Raw genomic sequence first — 20,069 nt, forward strand, 5'->3', positions numbered from 1 at the left:
TGTCTTCAAGTGGTGATCAAAGTTGGTAACAGACCTAAGCCGTCCACCACAGTTTAGTGAAAGCAGAGAAATAAAAGGAGGAATGAGGGTTGTGAAATGTCATATACAGTATGTTATTTGATTATTGCTCTGTGACTAATGAGACTTGCTCGTTATCTGTAACCCATAGAAATTAAATTTTGATTAAAAATAATGAATAGTAATTCTTTACCACTACAAACATTATAGGTGTCTTAACCAATCTGAGTCTCCCTTAACCCCCTTAGCTCTGCAAAGCATCATATCATACAAAACAATACCAGCTGTCCTCCACTGTTTGCGTTCATTTGTTCTATTGCTGTGTCACACATGCTAACTCCATCAGGAACACAAGCTCTTATTCCCATCATGTTTTTCTTCCAGTATTTTGTTGTGTGGTCTTTTCTCTCACTTCTCTTCATGTCTTTCACTTCCCTCCTTCTCCTTGTCTCTCTTGACCCTGCTCTTCATCTCTTTTTTCTGTTAATCCTTTTAATCCATGGCAGAAAAAAGAAAAGAGGAAAAGACAACTCATCCATGAAGCACTAAGAGCTCAAACTGGAGATAAACAAGAAAACTACAAGTTTTGGGATTTCCTTGTTTGAATTTAATTAAATTTTACAAGATGGAAAAAAGTAAGCAAAGTGCTTAAAAGAAGCTTAATGTTCCTGCTGCTAAGACATAACAGCAAATAGCAGGCCAAGCCACACTATTCTCTTCTCGTCTCTCTCTCTCTCTCACACACACACACACACAAACACACACACACACACACTCACACACAAACACACACGCACAAACACACACGCACACAGACAGATAAAACAGACAATGATGCATAGTCTCCTGCATTGACAGGTACGTTAAGAAGGGAAAGGATCAAAACAAAGAAATTCTTCCGTCAAAGCCTTCTGCCACTGTTTTACATCATTTAGTTTCAGTCACGTCAAATCAGACCATGTCAAGTGAGGTCGAAGTAAAGAGCTCTAACAAAAGTGCTGGTAATCTGCACTCATAGCAGTGCTTTCCTGAGGTCTTAATGCTAATTCCTTTGATACAAAATGAACTAAGACTGCTGAGTTTTATTTTATTTTTGCTTCATGAAAGAGTAATAATGTTTTGTTGCTTTCCTCAGCGTTAATGTCTCAGTCCAGTGGTCATTTGCACAGGCAAGAGTCCACCAGCCACCCAAATAAAAATATGAATACTGTCCTTAGAGCACACCCGTCTCTGCTTTTTACTGCTTCACAGTTAGGCTGCCTCATAAAAACAATGCTCTCAAACCAACAAAATCATTAATGCTCAATATTTCCAAACAATAAAACCATCTAATTTTTGTGCAGCCACACACAAACAAACAAGGCACACACTACACATACCATCAGGCAGACAGACTTTCCAGACCAAAACACACAAAAGACACAAGACAGATTATGAGAACACTGATGTGCAAGCTCCTGCATGTGCACACACAAATACACGCACACATGCATCTGATATGTATAAACCAGAAAGGGGAGTATACACACACGCTGTTACACACTTATATAAGCATAGACAGAAAGACAGAGAGAGGGGACACATGCAGTCACACTGACAATTTGATCACTAATGGCTACATAAGCAGCTGGGACTCCTTTATCTTGTATGTCAATACAGTTCCATTTTCTCTCTGACTGACTTCCAACAAGAACCTTAAACAAACAAAAAAATGACACGCAAATGTTTCCCCTCTCTTATTTTCTGTAATTGTGTTCATTTTCTTCTAACTATCTCCTCTTTAACCTCTGTGGAAAAATCAGCCGGCAAAATAGGATTTCTCCCTGCCAGCACATCAGACGCCTCTATTGGCAGAAATCAGACGCTCTACAATTAGTCACTTGATTATCTTGCCAGAACACCAAATGCTGCTTCTCATCTCGGGGAGAAAGTAGAAGATGCATTCACTTTCTCACACAGTAAAAATAACACATGGATAGTCAAAATGAGTAGGAGCTATCATGAAACCTTCAAGAGACAAACAAACACGCAGGACTACCATTCATTTTTATTCATTTTTTATTATTTAAAGTGGACTATTGTTTAATCTACAATGTCATATTACTTTTAACTGCAGTGTAGGGTAAAATACATATATTCCATATACGGTATAGGTTTAGATCTAAGTGCAGATCAAGTGGCCTCTTGACTATAACAAGCAAAGCTGACAGAGTCAGTGCTGTCAACCAGGGTATTTGAGAGAGTGGTTTTAAGAACAGTAAATAAACAACAATAGAGAAGAAGAGTAGCTGAGACAGAACCGTTTTCTCTGCTTCCTTCTGTTAAATTTGTATACCAGATGAATCATTTCATGGAGGTTGTGTTGGGGATCAGTGAAGGAAGTTTTGAGAAAGAGGGTAGTGAGTGCCCCTATAAATGAAGGGTTCTCTGAGTGTGTGTAGAGTCCCTCGTCCAGTAGCCATGTAGCAGAGCAGAGACCCAACCCAGAATCCAAGGATGAAAAGGGAGCGCAGGCTGGCGTGTGCAGTACAGGCGGAAGGGAGTGGAGAGGCAAAGGACGAGGCGGAAAAATAAGCAGATCAAGTGGGAAAAGTACCAGACATAATCTCTGATACCAGCATGACTATGTGTGTGTGTGTGTGTGTGTGTGTGTGTGTATGCTACCTGTTTAGTTATGTTAGATTTTTACACAGCAGTTTGAGCAAATGAACAGGGTCACAAAATAAGCAGCAGCCACCAGGTTAATAGTGTCACAGCGAGTGCAACTTCCCAGTAATGGGGTCCTCCTGGAGTCTGCTTGAGGTTGTTGCTCAGACTAAGGTGTTTAATGAAGTGTAAGCAGATTTTAATTTATTCTTTTTTAACTATATAAATGTTGCACTGGACAACAGACAGACTATTGATAGTAGACTAAGTATCTAAAATTAATTTTTAAATATTTCTTCCTTCTCTCTATTGCCTCTACAGCTGGTGGTGCTCTTTTTGTATCTCTCTCTCTCTGTCTCGTGCTTGTTTGTGTGTGGTGTGAAGTTGTCTGAAGGCTGAGTCTGGATATAAAGGGGGATCGGGACAAGTAGACACAAAACATGAAGTGAAAAGAAATGAAGTGACAGAATAAAAGAGATGCTGAAATGGACAAAAACAACACATAAAAAAAGAAACATAAAACAGGAGGATGAGTGAGGGAGTGACTGGGGATGAAGACAAGAAAACAGCACCCAACACAAAACAGAACAAAGCGAAAGAAAGGCAAAGTGAGTCAGAAGATGAACGGTGGTCAAACAGCTATGGCTAGTCCATAAAAGGCAAACTATGTTGTAGGTACATGAATACACTTAGGGGAAATGTTGCTATATATTACAAGCAGCAGCACTGGGATTGTTATAAACATTACTTCCTCTCTATGTCTCACTCATTCTCCTTTCATACTCTTATACAACTTTTACAGCGAGAATGTAACAATTCAGGAAATGTTGTAGCAGTTGCTGTAAGAGATTCCATATTTATTATTCAGTGTCGTCAGTATTAATGACAGCAAGATTCAAAGCAGATACAGATGACAGTGGTTATAGTACTGAGGGAGTGAGCCAAATGCTGCTAAATTGATGATGACAACATACGAACTCATGCTAAAAACCAATTTGAGTTCAGCAGTCTAATTGCATGTCTCACTTGTAACTTCCAGGGTAGAATTAGCTGAATGCATGTGTTTAGGATTTCTGTGAGACTCAGATCCAAACTCAGAAGCTGAATAACCCTTACATCTAAATGCCAGTAAGGAAATACATCACACTGAAGGTACATGAAGAGAAATTCCCTCAGTGGTCCGAGAAGAAGTCTGGCTCACTTGGACTAAATTAGGTGGGTGTATTAATTGATTGACTCATACATTAGGTTAAACGGCAGGCCAAAGATGGCATGCTTATATAAACTACATGTGCACCTAGAATCTGATGATTCTGTTTGATTTGCAAACCACTAAAATGCAGATAAAGAACCACCAACCACCAACAGAGCAGGTAGAAGCTTTTCTGTGACATCTGTTACCATTAAAGAAAACAGCAGTGTTTTTTTTATCGTGATTACAATTATAAGGATTTCTTGGGGAAAAAAAATCATCCCACAGGATAAATGCAGCCCTGACATATTTATCTTATATGGACATGCAGTTTTATGCGCTCCACTGCATATGCTCTCATTCCTCAGCACAGCAGCTAACACGCCTTGAGGGCTAGTTGAGCCACCTGGAGGGCTTGTCAGAGACTTGTCATTTCAATCTCTCCATCCATCTTGAATCAGTAAACTGTGTCTTTAAAGGTAAAGGCTGAATTCAACTTTTTCCACAATAGCCCCGTCCTCCACTACTCCATCAGGCTCTGCTGCTCCAGAAATGAGATACTGGCATTTCACTAATGATAGGGACTCAAAAAATACCAGAAATGTGGAATTTTAAATGTATTTTTTACAGTCTGATATGGCAGTGAAGTCAAAACAGGCAGGAGTAGACGATATTACTGTGAAAATATTTTATCATTAGATTATGACAGCTCTATGCTCTACAATTTTCCTTTGGTTTGTTTAAAAGGTTTTTCCTCATAAGGTCCTCTCCAGAGTGCTTTCGTCTAATGAGCTATTGTGATGACAGCCTTAAGAGGGTGACGGGATCCCTTGGAAAAGGTTTGTTTCTGTGTTCAAGTCCATCCAAAAAATGATGACTGAGGGTCTGCATCTGCAAGAGTAAGAACCTCATAAGGACCTCTGCGCTTAAGCCCGCGTTGGTATTGCTTGGTTCATCCAGTAATATGTGAGCATAATCTTTTGCTTGTTTGTGTGCAAGCAAATTAGCATTCACAGTTTAAATGTGAGTGTTTATGACAGACCGTCTGGTGTGTGAGCGTGCATGCATATGTGAGTATTCGCGCCTCACTGTGTGTAATTTGTGTCAGTTCTTGGCAAAAGGTGCTTGCACCCACCCCCGTGTGTTCATGCATCTAATAATATACAAAGAAAGGTAAGCTGCTACGTCTTGTATGCATGTGATTCTGCAAGCATATATATTTATATATCATATATTTTTGTGTCCATGCTGCTACGTTTGTCTCCTGAGGAGTGGGCAAGAGGCACGTTGAAGAAGGAGTCCAATCTCTCCTCTAAATCCCTGGAATCCCTGTCTTTCAGGAGACAGGAGGTCACATCGCTCACTCCTCTGCCAGAAGAGACAGAGACAGAGAAAGACAGATAGAGGCATGAGGAGAGATGAAGAGAAGGGGAAAAAGAGGAGAGAGGGAAGAAGAGAGGGCTGGAAACACTTCCTTGCCTTGGGCTTCTGGGACAAATTACACCAGAGTGGGGATGTTGGTTATACTGTGCTGCTCTGACACAAGCACACACGCAAAAAGTGTTCAAGGTCTTCTATGGAAGCACACAAGTCATAAAAAACCAAGCGCAAAAAGATATTACACTTCCATAAGAGAAACAACACAAACACATGTGAGTGCAAGTACACACCCGTATTACAGTGTATTATTAAGTAAAACCCTTAAGGCCAAAAGTAATATCAAAAGTCAGAGGGAGAGCACTGAAGGGAATCAGATAATAGAAATTCCTGTGAACTTCTAAAAGCACATATTCCTTGGACTGACTATGTTGCTATGGTGATTGGCCAGATGCTGTTTTTGTGTGCTGTAGCATTTCTTGGGTTGACTTAAGTCTTCTTGCTGAGACAGTGTTTTGGCATTTCTGCTTTATTGGCCTGCACATGTAGAGCAGTGGTGAGCGATGAAAAGAGAGAGGAAGAGTGGAGGAAACAGAATGAGAGGCTATAAGCCTGACTGAACAGTGTGGGGAGTAAAGAATGCTCCTGTGAGTTTACCCAACCCTGTGATTGGGGTTATTGTAGAGATCTTCCTGCATGTCAAAAGCTTTTATCAGGCAATCTTAATTCCGAATCATTAAGTGAGGTGCAATTTGTCCTGTTTACATACATTATGGTGGAGTGTGTGTTTGCTGTTTAGAAATGTGGAAACACATCCAAGGTGTACACATCTAACAGGCTCATATTACATGATTTGTGGGTTCACACATAAAAGCCTAGTGTACTGCACCTGCAGCTGTCAAGAGATGCCATTAATGTGTGAACTTGTCTGTTATGGGATTTGTGATAAAAAAGAGAATTAATTTGAAACGATTTTTGGTTTAAGATGTCTTCAATTTCTGCATCTGCAAAGACACATTCTGCCTAAAATAGTGTTTTTGTGACTAAATAGCAACTAAATTGCAATAAAACAAAAACCCCAAACCAGTCAGCCTTTGTCGTATCTGTTGTAAAGGATGACCATTTATGGTAGGTTTTAGGGACATTTTCACAGGGTTTGTTGGTGTTTGTGTAATGGCAGACTACACAATAAAATGAAGGCTGTCAGTGACAGCCTGAAACAATGCAGAGAGCTCAGTGGGAGCATAAGGACATAAAGTACGTTGAAAGGGACCATTATAATACTGCTTTAAAAGGGAGCTTTCAAGATGCCCCTCACATTGGTGGGGGGACTCAGCTACACACCCACATACTGCCATATGTCTACATTAGTGTATAATGTTTATTGTTTGTACCTGCCAGCTTTCTTTTTAGAAATATATTATTAAATATAATATTAATATAAGTATAGTTAGTTGTGTCCCACCAGCCAGCAACTACACTTTAATTTAGCAGTAGTGATCATCATCGATTTTGAGTAGAAATAAATGATTAAGTATTAGATGGGTTTTTGTAATACTGTATTTCATACAAGAATAGCAACTAAAAATGATATTTGAAACAATTGTGCTGAATATAAATGAACTTACTTTTACACACATACTGCAGTGATACTGCCTACTATTAGTTAGTGCAGAATGTGTTCTGCAAAATATATTTTTGGAGAAGAACTTGCATGTGGCTATTAGATATGTGTTGGAGTTTGTTTAGTGGGTAAGCTAAGCTGCATGTTACCACATTTAAAAATGGAAAAATCTGCAACCAGACATAACATGTCATAACATTAGGCTTCTTTTGGTATGTTGGTAACAGGGTAGAAGTGCAGAGCAAAGCAGAGTGTTGCAGCCACCAAGTCGTTTTACTGACTATGAGCTACCGGTGGGGACTGAAGATGCTGATTATTTAGTCTCATTACATTTCATTAAACTTCCCCCTTTCAGCACAAACATACAGAGGTCTGCAATGAGGAAGCAATGAGTTTAGATCTTACTCTCTTTAATTCATTGATCAAAAATATGACAATAGATTAGAGATTTTGCTTAATCAACATTTCTTGTGTTAAAGTTAAAAATACAGTATTACAGTATATTCATGTAACTGTGTCTTTCTGATGGTGAAATTCATTAAAAAGCTTCTCTGGGTCTGCACATGAAAAACAGTTATTTGCCTTGTCACTCTGACACTTAAAAAAAAATATCAGAGATATGATGTCCAACCATATTGTTACCCTAGATGGCATAAGTCTGGCCTCCAGTACTACTGCAAGGAACCTTGGAGTTATTTTTGATCAGGATCTGTCCTTTAAGTCACACATAAAACAAATCTCTAGAACAGCCTTCTTCCACCTACGGAACATTGCCAAAATTAGGAGCATACTGTCTCAAAGTGATCCCGAAAAACTGGTCCATGCATTTGTTACTTCTAGGTTGGACTACTGTAATTCCCTACTTTCAGGATGCCCCAGTAACTCCCTAAAGAGCCTGCAATTAATCCAAAATGCTGCAGCAAGAGTGCTGACTGGAACTAGCAAGAGAGATCATATTTCACCTTCACTAGCTTCTCTCCATTGGCTTCCCATTAAATTTAGAATAGAATTTAAAACCCTGCTTCTTACATATAAAGCTCTGAATGGTCAGGCTCCATCATATATAGAAGACCTCATAGCACCATATCATCCCAGTAGACCACTTCGCTCTCAGAATGCAGGCCTACTTGTGGTTCCCAGAATTTCCAAAAGTAGAATGGGAGGTAGAGCCTTTAGCTATCAAGCTCCTCTCTTGTGGAACCAGCTCCCAGTTCAGATTCGGGAAGCAGACACCCTCTCTACTTTTAAGTCTAAGCTTAAAACCTTCCTCTTTAATAAAGCATATAGTTAGTTATAGTTATGCTGCCATAGGCTTAGACTGCTGGGGGACCCACCCCCCAATGCACTGAGCTCCTTTCCTCCTCTTGACCATCTCTCCTCTCCTCTCACCCCGCAATTCTCACCACTGTATGTCATTAACTCTGTGTGTTCTCTCCCGTAGTTGTCTTTGTCCTCCTCTGTCCCCCTCTCTCTGTCCCTTTCTGCAGGTGTGCCCCGGCTTTGAAGCTGTGTGTCTTCCAGCGTGCAGCTACTGGTCCTACCAATCTGCCCGATGTTTTGTTATTGCTTTTTGTTGCTCTGTTCTTTTCTCTCTCCCCTTTCCATTCACCCCAACCGGTCGAGGCAGATGGCCGTCCACCCTGAGCCTGGTTCTGCTGGAGGTTTCTTCCGTTAAAGGGAGTTTTTCCTCTCCACTGTTGCCTATGGCTTGCTCCAGGGGGAATTGTTGGGTTCTCTTTATATATCTTTATAATCTTGACTTTATTCTGTAAAGTGCCCTGAGATGACTTTGTTGTGAATTGGCGCTATATAAATAAAGTTGAATTGAATTGAACTTACAGTACACATAAAATGATCTGTCTGTTTATTTAAATGAAAACCTGATTCTAAACAACATTTGCGTACTGTATATGACACAAAATTGATCATGTGCTGAAAACCTCATAACAATAAAAAGGTAATGATTTGAATGTTATTCAAAGCCCTGATTTGAAAACTGCCACTTGAATGTAACTAGTTATGAGTTTAGGCTTTTAATCCCCAGAGCTTTAACATATAGGTACATTTGTTATAGAAAAAACTTTATTTTATTGTGTTAAGATGAACAACAAAAGATTTGTTCATCCCATCAAGGGAAATGACAATGCTCGGTATAATGACAGCCCTCTAAATGTGTTATTAGGTGCAGTAAGCCCCTGCTGATTTTGCCCTGTGGGTCTAAAGACATTTTATAGCATAAACACAACAACAGATTAATAACACTATGTAGCTTTTGCTTGATAATATTTTACTTTGGACATTATATTTTTTGCATGAGATGGAAGGGACTGAAATGTGTTGTAATTATCAGGATCCAAAGCAGAATCGTTGCAATCCATACAATCCATTGATTTAAAGTAAAACACAAAATGAATAATGTTTTAAAATGACAACATGGATTATACAGTATACCAGTGTTGTGTGAACACTGGAGATTGTTGCAACCCAAAAAAAAAAAAAGGCAAGCATTTAAGCAAAAAACATGATTTTAAGAAATACCAAAGCATTTTAACCTGAACATAGTTTGAGACAATGATTTTTGAAAGGGGTTAATGGCTAATTTTTGTCATAACCCAAAAGATGACAGCTACTTTGGCTGATCCCACAAGTAAACATAATCTTCAGCACCCTATCCGAACTTGCATGTGTGTCTCTTTTGTTGTATATAAAGTTTTCCACTTAGCATAATTTAAGCAAGATTTCTTTTATAGTGTAAAGATTCAGTAGTTCAAACTGTACATTAATATTGGGATAATTATTACTACGACTGGGATAATGAGCTAGCTAGTGCAGGAGCACATCAATAAACTATCAAAAAAAACAAGACTATAAAGGGAACGAGGTATCACATGTGTCCTAAATGCATTTATATATCCAGCTTATATTTGCTACGTTCTATAAGATTTAACCTTTTTTGGAAGCATGTGCTTGCTCAGTACACTGCATTAATGAATTAGATAAAGACAAGAAATGCTACATTGTTTCCTGCTCTTTCCTGGATTTGCTGACTCCTGATCACCAATTGTGTATTGTGGATGAAAGTGCATTAATTAGATAGCCTGGTGTATAAAGGGATGTACAGTACACTTGACAGGCATCGCTACTTGTCCTAACAAAGTGAAGACAGAGAAGCAAAGCCAGACTTCCTGATGTGAAAAAAGTGGCATACAGTGTTTTTTTCCCCAGAAATGTTTCCTTCTTGGCCTGTCTTACACTCCAGCTTTGGGTGTCCTTCGCTCTCCCCCAAGTCGTGGGTGCACTCATACCACTTGGTAGCCAATGTGGGGAGGCTCCTTGCTGTGCTGCCTCAGTCTTCTGCCCTGTGGTATCTGCTCATATCTCATGATGCTCTTCTTCTTTTTCTTTGCCTCCATCTATTTCCCACCAGCCTATAATGAGAGCTCAAATGTCAACACAACCCCCACCCTCACCCCAACTGAGTTTACTTCACGTGTTATCTTTTGATTTCAGGGTCACTTGCCGTTGCAGTTATTGTCAATTTCCTCTGTTCACTGTATACAAACACTTGGACTTATTTTAGCAATTTTCAGTCTGTGCCTAGTTTCTTTCTCTCAAGCTTCTTTCCAATTTTCTTCCCTGTCCATTTCATAAACATCCTGCTCCCTCATTCTCCTTTTCCCCACTGTTTACCATTAAGGTTTAAAAATACCTACACTGACCTCACTTTTTGCCTCCACCTATTCCACATTTCACCCTTTTTTGTGTCTTCCTCTGTCCTTCCCTCTCTGTCCTTCATGAAAGGCCCATTAGTGCCTCATGGTGTTCTTGCCAAACTCATCCCCAAGTTGCTGGATGAGCAAAGCCAGCTCTCCAGCGGCCTGGGACTTCTCCTCTAGGAGCTCATAACGAAGGCTTGAAATGTCTTGCTTGATTTCTTTCAGTTCACCTACAATCACACACAGACACAGATGCAAAAAGACAGAGTGAGAATACAACAATCAGGGCATGTGAGCATGAGCAAAGAAAGCATACAGGTATAGACAGCATACTCACAAAACTGTGCAAAAAGTGACACAAATAATGACAAAGTTTTCACCTTCATTGACTTCATCACTCTCTCTGTCCACTTGGGCCTTCAACACATACCGCTTAATCAGGCGCTTCATGATATTCTATGAGGACGAGAGGGAAGACGTTACATCTAGAGAAGCTGACAAGGTGGGGAGACAAAAACTGGAAAAAACAAAACCCTAATTACATTTTTTTCAAACCACACACACTTATGTTACACACGGACACATTTATGCTGACAGCAGTAGAAACACTGATCCTGTGTCTCTGAGACGGTGGGTGAAATGTTTTGTATTGATCGGACACCAACAGAGATGCCATGCAGCTTGTTCCAAACTGGACACAGGTCAATACTTGTCACACCACACACACACATGTCTACTCAGTGGCATCTTAATGCTGGGTGTGTGTATTGTTGAAACTGAGAAAGGTCGTAAGAGGGGAGCAGCACTGAAGGAAGTTAGATCACATTAAAAGAGCAGGGCATCTTTCCTCCCCTCAGTGTGATTCCTTTCTAAGCTCATTTACCTAGGGCCTGCTTTTGATCTCACTCAAACAGCCCATTAGAGGTATTTTCAGCCTGCTGTCTTGTTCTCTTTTTGCCACTTCTTGTCTCCCTCTTTCACTCAAAATCAGTCCTGTGTCCCTTTCAGTCAATGGCCTTTTATCCAAAGTCTTTCCTACCTCACTCTTCCTTACCTCTCCTTTACTAGTCATATTTTTCTCTCCATCTCCATTCCTGTCAACCTTTATCACCTTACAGCCAAACCCACACACTGCTACTATTACTCTTTACTTTTGTTTATATTTGTTTAAATTCCCAAACTTGTGAGGGGGTCTTTTCTTGCATACGTCCAATTGTTTTTTTCTGAAATTCTCCACTTCTGTTTTGTCTCATCTTTTCTCCACCCATTCTTCACTCTCTGTCTTACCTGATATCTGGTTGGCTGCTTTCTAGATTTTCTGGGGATGAACTCTTCTCCTGCTCGCGGATAAGACCTGAAGTGCTCATCCTGTTGAAACAGCAAGATACAGAATGCAGAGCAATGATAACGTCACATTTCAGGGTTGACTGATCGTCTATAATAGAAGCATTTGAACAGGATGTTAAAGGAGAAGGAGGACAACATTCTGCCAAAACAAAACAACAATAAAAAGCAGGGTGTTTGTATGCAGTGTCTTTAAAGAAGACACAGATGTCTTTAGAGAGAAGGAAAAGAAAATCAACAGCATCACTTGTCCAGAATGGATTTCTATTAAATGACAACTAGATGGTTTCAAGTCATGACTTTGTTTATATCCTGTGTGTTTTAGTGCTGCAGAGTCAAAAACAGTTTTAAATAAAAAAATTTGGAGAAAATATGACTTTTCTAAAGAATAACTGAAAATGTTTTAAAGCCTAAAGCCACATGATGCTGTGAGCCATGTTGAACCCACGTTGGTTTTTGGCGTTAATTGTAAAAGCTGATTCCTTTAAACTCTTTACATTTTAACAGAACTCATACATGAAGTTCATCACACATTTTCTTTCATTTCTAACAACTGTGCACGATCATTTATTTTGTGTGATTTATAAAGTATGGGTTTCAATTAGCAGTTATGGCTCTCATTAATTTTACAATTAAAATTCAAAGAAAGTGTTTTTTTTTATTTTCAATCTCATCTGTTCTTAAAAGAACAAAATGTACGGTAGGTTTTTTAGTGCTTTGTTCAACAGTGAGCATGCAATGTACAAACAAAAGAGATGATGCCATAGAGAAGCAAATTGCTGTTTTCATCTACTCCCTGTGTTATTGAATCACACAACCAAATGACAACTACTGTTTCAGCTTTGTGTCAGTGTGAGAAACATGTCTTTTATGCAAGGATTTTTCAGAGCAAAGTTGACAAAGCTTTAATCTCTTTGTTTTTTTTTTTCTAGTTTATATCATTAACCTGCTTTGTGGCCTCTCCTGACTCCTTTTAACTCCTTTTATCCAATGTTACTTTAGAGAGCAAATCTTTGGCCTTGAATACTACTGTGAAGAGATTTTGACCCGAACATGACCTTTAACTCACACATAACAGTCCTCTTTCACCTACAGAATATTACCAAAGTTGGGTCCCTTTCTCAAAATGATGCTGAAAAACTAGTCCATGTATTAGGATGGAATCTGTGCTAGATATTTCTCCTTAATTTGCTTCACACCACTGCCATCCCCTTAAAATACTGAATATAATTTAAAACCCTTCTTCTTACATACAAAGCCCTTAATCATATTGAAAAAACCTCATAGTTCTTATTTATATATTATTATATATATATATTGATCTCAGACTGCAGGTCTACTTGTTATTCCTAGAATTTCCAAAAGTAGAATGGGAGGCAGAACCCTGTGGAACCAGCTCCCAGCTCACATATGGGAGGCAGAAACTCTCTCTAGTTTAAAACAAACAAACAAACAAACAAAAAAGGCTTGAAAAACTAGTTTAGTTGACTGTGAACCAACTCTTAGTTTTACTGATATTGGATTAGACTGCAGAGGGAACCCATCTAGTGTCTTGACATGATTTTTTTGTGAATTGCTGCTATACAAATAAAAGTTATTGATTAAATAATGTTAAATATAGTATTGAGATACTGAACAGACATGTTCACTTAGAGTACAGAAAGCACTGCCCATTGCCAGGCGTGGGCTTCAGAGAGGTAGGACTGTCCTTCTTGAGGTAGGTGTGTCTAACTTGCAATCTCTGGATTTGAGCCTGGCAAGATTGCTTGGTGTGGGCACACTGCAGATTGCAGAAGCTGTTCTCTGGCTACATTTGATAAATGGTTGTTTTAACCCTTTGGTCCTAAGGTAGGCCTGATTGTAAAGCATGTGGGCATTTTAATAAAGGTTTCAATATTTTTGTATTAAACAACGCACCTGACTTTTAGGTGTGTTGCTGTGTGGAGCCAGTCCTGTCCCATGTCCTAGGCTAAAAAGTATTTGAGGAGGTAATGTGAGCCATTGGTAATGGTAGGAAGGATATTTCCTTCAGAGGTAAAAAACACTTAACTACTACTCCTCCTTATACTTTTCTCCCTAGGACCTAATGACAGTCTGCTGTTCTGCTTATGCAGAAGTTTGGAACCAACTGTCCAGCTGAGCAATGTGTTAAATGAATGTGTGGTTGGGGTTTATTGGGGGCTTGGTGTGGCATCTTCCTGCAGTGGGCCCTTCCAACAAGTGATTGGTTTATTTGCCTACTTTTATACGCTTAAATTGACTTAAAAATCATTGCACAATACCAGGGTACTATTTATTCTTCCTTCATATTTATTTTTGAGTATGTTGTGAAATCAGAGGATACCTCACCTTGTAACCTGGGTCACATTAAGAAAGTCCACATACAAATAGTGGCAAAATATCTTAATAGGGTCAGTGTGTTTCTCTTAAAAATATATACATAATCATTATAATTGGTATTTCTCAGACCACTAATTTGGTTATCTTTCTGAACAGATGGAGCTTTGAAACTAACATTATTAGCTTTAATATGGTGCATATTTCTCAAACAGTGTATATCCCCACGTGGACCAAAAAGCCATAGGGAAACAATTACTTATTTAGAAGGAGCATGCTGGCATCTTCAAACATCTCTTGACATTTTCAATACTGCGCTGTGTGTGAGCTTCCTTATCGATCGCTTGCTGCACATGCTTGTCTCTGCAGTTAAACTGTCAGAGCTGCAGATAACTTCTGGGGCTCACAGAGGCAGCAGGCTGTAACCCATCTTGTCCCCATCTGAAACCTGCCCAGGCATTTGAGCAGATGCAGGCAGAACCAATGGCCTGGCTAATAGCCAAGCCGAGGCACTGAGGTGAGCCATTTGAGCCGAGGAATCAGACAAAGGAAATGCACACTGACAAGGCTAGAGCTAAGATTGATTCTGTGTTAAATGGCCTATGGTGTTTTCTTCACGCAAGACTTTCTTTTCATTACAGTGATTTTATTTAGATGGACAACCCTTGGGTGGGAGAAAGTGTGAAAATGAATGAAGCTTAAGTTGCAATTGGAATTTCATATTTCTTGGGTTTTAAGAACTGAACCAGCACAAACTGCATATTACATATTCTGAAGATGCAGTAATTGACACACAAAAAACAAAAACAAACAAAACAAAAACAGCTCTATTCATCCAAGCAAATCTATTTTAGAATATTTTTGATGGACTTAGCGAGACAATAAATAAGAGTGCCAATAAACTGATAATTAGCATAAGAGCATAGGCAGTAAATGTGAGATGATAAGTTCTAGAGATAGATATTGCTCATTTAACATGTGCTGCATATTTTCAGGTATTTGTTATTTTACCACAGTAAAAAAATAGTAATAGTTAATTCAAATTACTTAGAAAACCTTTGAAGATAATACTGTAAAAATGAGAAGCAGAGTCTATTATTCAGTGACTATTAACACCTTTGTAAAAAAATATTCTTTATCATGAAAAAAAATTCTAATAACTGTACATTACGAACCTATAATATATGCAAAAAACAAAGAAGAAAAAATTCCAGTTGAGTCTGTATCTCTAGCATGATGGTAAGGATGAAACCATTTCTGACCCTCACCTTGGTCTGTGATTTGAGCATGCCCAGCTCCAGCTCGTTGTCATGGAGATGGCCATTGGCTTTGCAGAGATGTATCAGGCAGGACTTGATGCGCAGGACCAGGTAGTAGAAGGACTTTGGACTGGGAACCAGGTTAAAGGGGGCAGGCAGGGTGCGGCCTTCATCAAAGTAGGAGAGCCACAACTTGGCTCGAGCAAACTTCCACTCTACATCGGCATCTTCCTACAGACATGCACAAGACAGAGAGGGTCTATGTGAAATAAGTAGAGGTGTTGAAAACATAAGATTTAAAAAACACCCACGAAATTTCAGAAACCTTTAATAGAAAAAAATTGCTGTTACTACAGTAGGACTGGATCTATGAATACTGGAAGAAAGATTATTGTACCTCTATCTCCTGGTATGAGCTGTTGATCATGGCAATGAGCATGTTGAGGAGCACTACCACCATGGTGACATTATAGACTCCATACAGCACATAGCCGATGTTCTCTATAAACTTATGGTCATATTTCAGCACCACTGAGATCACCTCAGACAGCCCGAAGATCGACCAGAAAAGAGTCTTAAAGCTCTCCTCCACTCTGCAAGGAGAAGTAAGGAAATGCCACATGAGAGTGAATACGCACATAAAAGTTCTCTGTGTTAGAAGACAAATACTATTTCCGTCACACACATTTACATACACACACAGAAGACACAGAATGTTGTGGGGTTTATGAGGTGGCACTGATGAAATACCTGATGAGTCATGTCCAATTTGAACACATTATCCTATCTTTCTCTCTCTCACACACAAACATATACACTTCAATTACATACACACACTCTACTGCAATTACACATGCATAAAAACAAGGTTGACTTTTGCAAAACATAAAAAGCAGGAAATGACTCAACTTTAGCATTTGAGAGAATATTTAGTTCATAAAACTCAGTTCATTAAGGCTGTCACCTTCTCCCGTGTCACCTTTAACAAAAGGTAGATTTTGAAACGTCACTGCAGTTAATGAGAAAACAGTAAAAGCTTGTTTTTCATTCAGAGACTTCAAATGAATCTGTATGCGGCCTTCTTTGGGCTGTCAGGGCTTTATTCAAAACAAACTAAAAAAACACTTCAAACCACGGTTCATTAAACTCATTCAACATTTTCAGAATTCACTGTCGGCATTTTACTTTCTTTAGTTTGATTTGAATGCCATTGTGAATTAAATTTGAAAGTGTTCATTGTAAAGACACAAGACAGCACTTGTGTTTGAAAAGCATAGGGTTCTTGAGGTCTACTTGCCTTTTCCCTCTGACATTTAGACTTAATAAATCAAGCACTGCTAATGTTGTTCTGTTTCAAAATGTCAGAGTCAAATCTGACAGGAGGATCATTGTCTGACAGTGACCCTGTGTGTGTTTGTGTAGCAGAAGACTGAGACAAGGAGACGAGGCAAAACAGCACAGATCTGAAAGACCTGCAAACATTGACATTCAGATACATGTCCGTTGTTAAATATTCCATGACTAGCAAGCACAGGACTGAGATGACAGAGAGGGTAGGTTGTTTGGTAGGGAGAAAGAAGCTGCCTGGTTAGATTGCTGGAGGGGCTGTAGGTGGAAGGAGGCGCTCAGGAGAGAATACGTGTTGGCTCCTGGTCTAAAGCACTGTGGGTGTCTTACAAATGATCTTTCAAAGAGACACAGTTTCATTGGTAGGCACAGAGCTAGGTGAATTCTCACAGATTCACATGCATACAAAGACACAAACATGCAGGAATGACTCTTTCCTACTCTCTTTGTCAAACACATGAATACAAAGACTCCTCCGGGTGCTTCGGCCTTAACCTTTCAGAAAGAAAGCCAAACACACTCTTTAACCTTCACAACCAGATCTCCGAGAATGTTTGTGTGTTAATGTTCCCTGACTAAGCAGCAAAACATTGAACTTTCACCCGAAAATGTTCTTGTGGAAAATACAGCATTTTAGGAAACAGCCAACAGCTTGAGTTGGCCCCACTAGGTAGAAACAGACTGATCAAACTCTAACTCTAACAGTAATGTCTCTTCTATATTTAGCATAGATTAGACCAACCTTTTTCACTGTTTTTGCTCATTATAGAAACTTCTCTTCAATGACTTGTTTTATCGGACTGGCCTTTAGGTGTCTGCCAGCAGTGTCACTATTCCCTACGAATCTCTGAACTTTAGCAGAACACAATGATTAATGGTCAGTACCTATGTTTACAGCTTTTAACCTCTGAATAGGTAATTGTTCCTCTGAACTTCAGACATGCCTTTGTGGATTTGACGTCCCATTTTTGTTTACTTGTGCATATGATTGAAGCAATGATTGACAACACAGTGCTCTCTCTTACTATCATAACAGATGTCCTCATGATAGTCTGCCTAGGATCACGGCATTGCTGCGTAAGGTCACATACAGAACATTGTGTTCAACACTGTAGAAACAAACATGCCATGCATTTGCACTACATTTTATTATATGTGTTCAGAACAATCAATCCCTGCCCAGAACCAAAGATGACTCCCAGAAGGCCCCAAAACATATTTACCTGGTCAGTGTCCTACAATATGTAAAGGGATTATACTTAAACAATATTTTTTGCAAATCTTAAAACAGCTTTGGTTATTTCACATTTGTGATTTTGGTTTGTTTTGTTTTCCAGTTATGGAGACAATCTTTCAACAAAGAGAACAAAAGTGTTACCCTTTTGCCTCGCTTTTGAATAGACTATTTTACTGTACTCATTTACTGTAGTTATCACCTTATTCTGAAGTATTCACACATTAAACAGTCTTGTTCCTCGTTATATTTTATTGATCTGTTTTCTATTTTTCTCTAGTTTCATTGTTTATATTCCATATACAATATGAATATATTTTCCTGTTCTTTTCAAACTTTCCATAAGTCATAATATTTATAGCGAATTTGTACTGTCTTATCATTTTTTTATTTAAGGGAGTTTAAAATGCATGATGCATTCCTGACCTTGGTGATTAGCTCAAGACCCAACAAAGAAATAATGTCTTTATCAATTCTTAGGGGACAAAAAAATAAAAAAAAACAAATACAGGAAAATTATTTACTGATTTACTTATCTAAAACTCAATATCTGCATTTTATGCTGACCTTGCCAGGTCACTTGATCCCTGCAGAGATCATGAATGCAGAGAGACCCACACATTATAGTGACATCAAGTACTGTAGGCTTGTTTAAACAGAAAGAACTCACAAGAATTAATAGTTGTCCTCAAGTGGTTTTCTCCTTTATGTTGTTGTGATAGATGGCCTACACATCAGAAAGGCCATTGGTATAAGTCTATCACAGCGACTAAAAGCTGTTTTCAACAATATCCGTATCTTAGTCTCCATTCACATCACATACATGCACCAGGTTAACATGCAATCAAAAGAGCAGAGAAAGGTGATTTTAGTGGACTTGCTTAGAATACCTGTTACTCTAAGATTATTGTACTTCTCTCTTTAAATATTGCCTACTGATTTATCTAGAGCTACCCGTACAAGATAAAATGCTTTCTCATGGCTTTGAAATATGAACCAAGAAAAAAAAAAGAAGACAATTATCTGGTCTTGATTATGTTATATCCTATTTATCTTTTTTATCAAATTATCATGTCTTCCAGCTCCCCTTCCCATCCAAGTGAAATGCTCACTAGATTTAGATGTTCATGTTCCCAAAATGGGTGTAGATAACGATAAAGGGCTTTGTTCCAGGCAACTATAATGTGCCATTAACCCAGGCACTTTATGGGACCAACTCACACAATTAGAGTCACATACTGGACTATTTATACAAACTTTTCATCTGTTTACCTAAGCAGACTAATACATATAAAGTCAGAAAACTGTAAACTGTATGTGTTGGCAGTAGTACCAAAGTGAATTAAGTCATCCAAGTACTTATATTTAAAGTATAGCAAGATACATTGCACCCCCTCACTTATTTTACATTTACATTATACACAAATATAGATAATACGTTGAAGTAAACGTGAGAGTAAGATGAGAGTAAAGGAGTTCCTTCTGTTCTAGAAATGTTGATTCATGGACAACCAACACTGCTATACATCATCTTTTTTTGTACTCACCTTGTTTTTGCCTTCTTTAATTCACTAAAGTCTGTGTGAGATGACTCTCAGGAAGGAAGTGTAATTATGGAAAGCCTAAAATGTATCAGTGGAGATGAACAACATTGATAAATTGGAATTTCTCTTTGCTAATGTTAGGTCATGTGTGTATTATGCAATACCCTGTTACTGAAATGGATGAGATGCTCAATACTCTAGATAATGAAAGCTTTTTTAACAATCTAACAATCAGATTATTGAATTTCAAGACTCTGTGTGTGTGTGTGTGTATGTATGTGTGTGTGAACAAAAGAAAGTGATTCAGCAGGGACAGTGGGCATCTGAAGACAGAGATGGACAGCGTGTTATTATCTGTTATTAAGAGTGGCAGCTCCTAAACGTCTCCACGCAGCATGACGGCTTCACACACACATACACAGATGCACTCA

The 20,069-nt window shown here is 38.8% G+C and overlaps 1 protein-coding gene across 1 annotated transcript in view; it reads right to left on the reverse strand.

Moving 5' to 3' along the window:
• Positions 1–6,783: 6,783 nt before the first annotated feature.
• Positions 6,784–20,069, reverse strand: part of LOC137134562 (short transient receptor potential channel 7-like) — a 45,420-nt gene continuing 32,134 nt past the window's right edge. Inside the window, exons 8-12 of the mRNA XM_067519485.1 lie at positions 15,911–16,106; positions 15,523–15,744; positions 11,861–11,941; positions 10,954–11,029; positions 6,784–10,803 (exon numbers count right to left, since the gene is read on the reverse strand). Coding sequence (XP_067375586.1) covers positions 10,664–10,803; positions 10,954–11,029; positions 11,861–11,941; positions 15,523–15,744; positions 15,911–16,106 — 715 coding nt within the window. The 3' untranslated portion in view covers positions 6,784–10,663. The remainder of the gene's footprint in view (positions 10,804–10,953; positions 11,030–11,860; positions 11,942–15,522; positions 15,745–15,910; positions 16,107–20,069) is intronic.

This window comes from Channa argus, chromosome 10 (assembly GCF_033026475.1).
Source record: "Channa argus isolate prfri chromosome 10, Channa argus male v1.0, whole genome shotgun sequence".
Taxonomy (NCBI): Eukaryota; Metazoa; Chordata; class Actinopteri; order Anabantiformes; family Channidae; genus Channa; species Channa argus.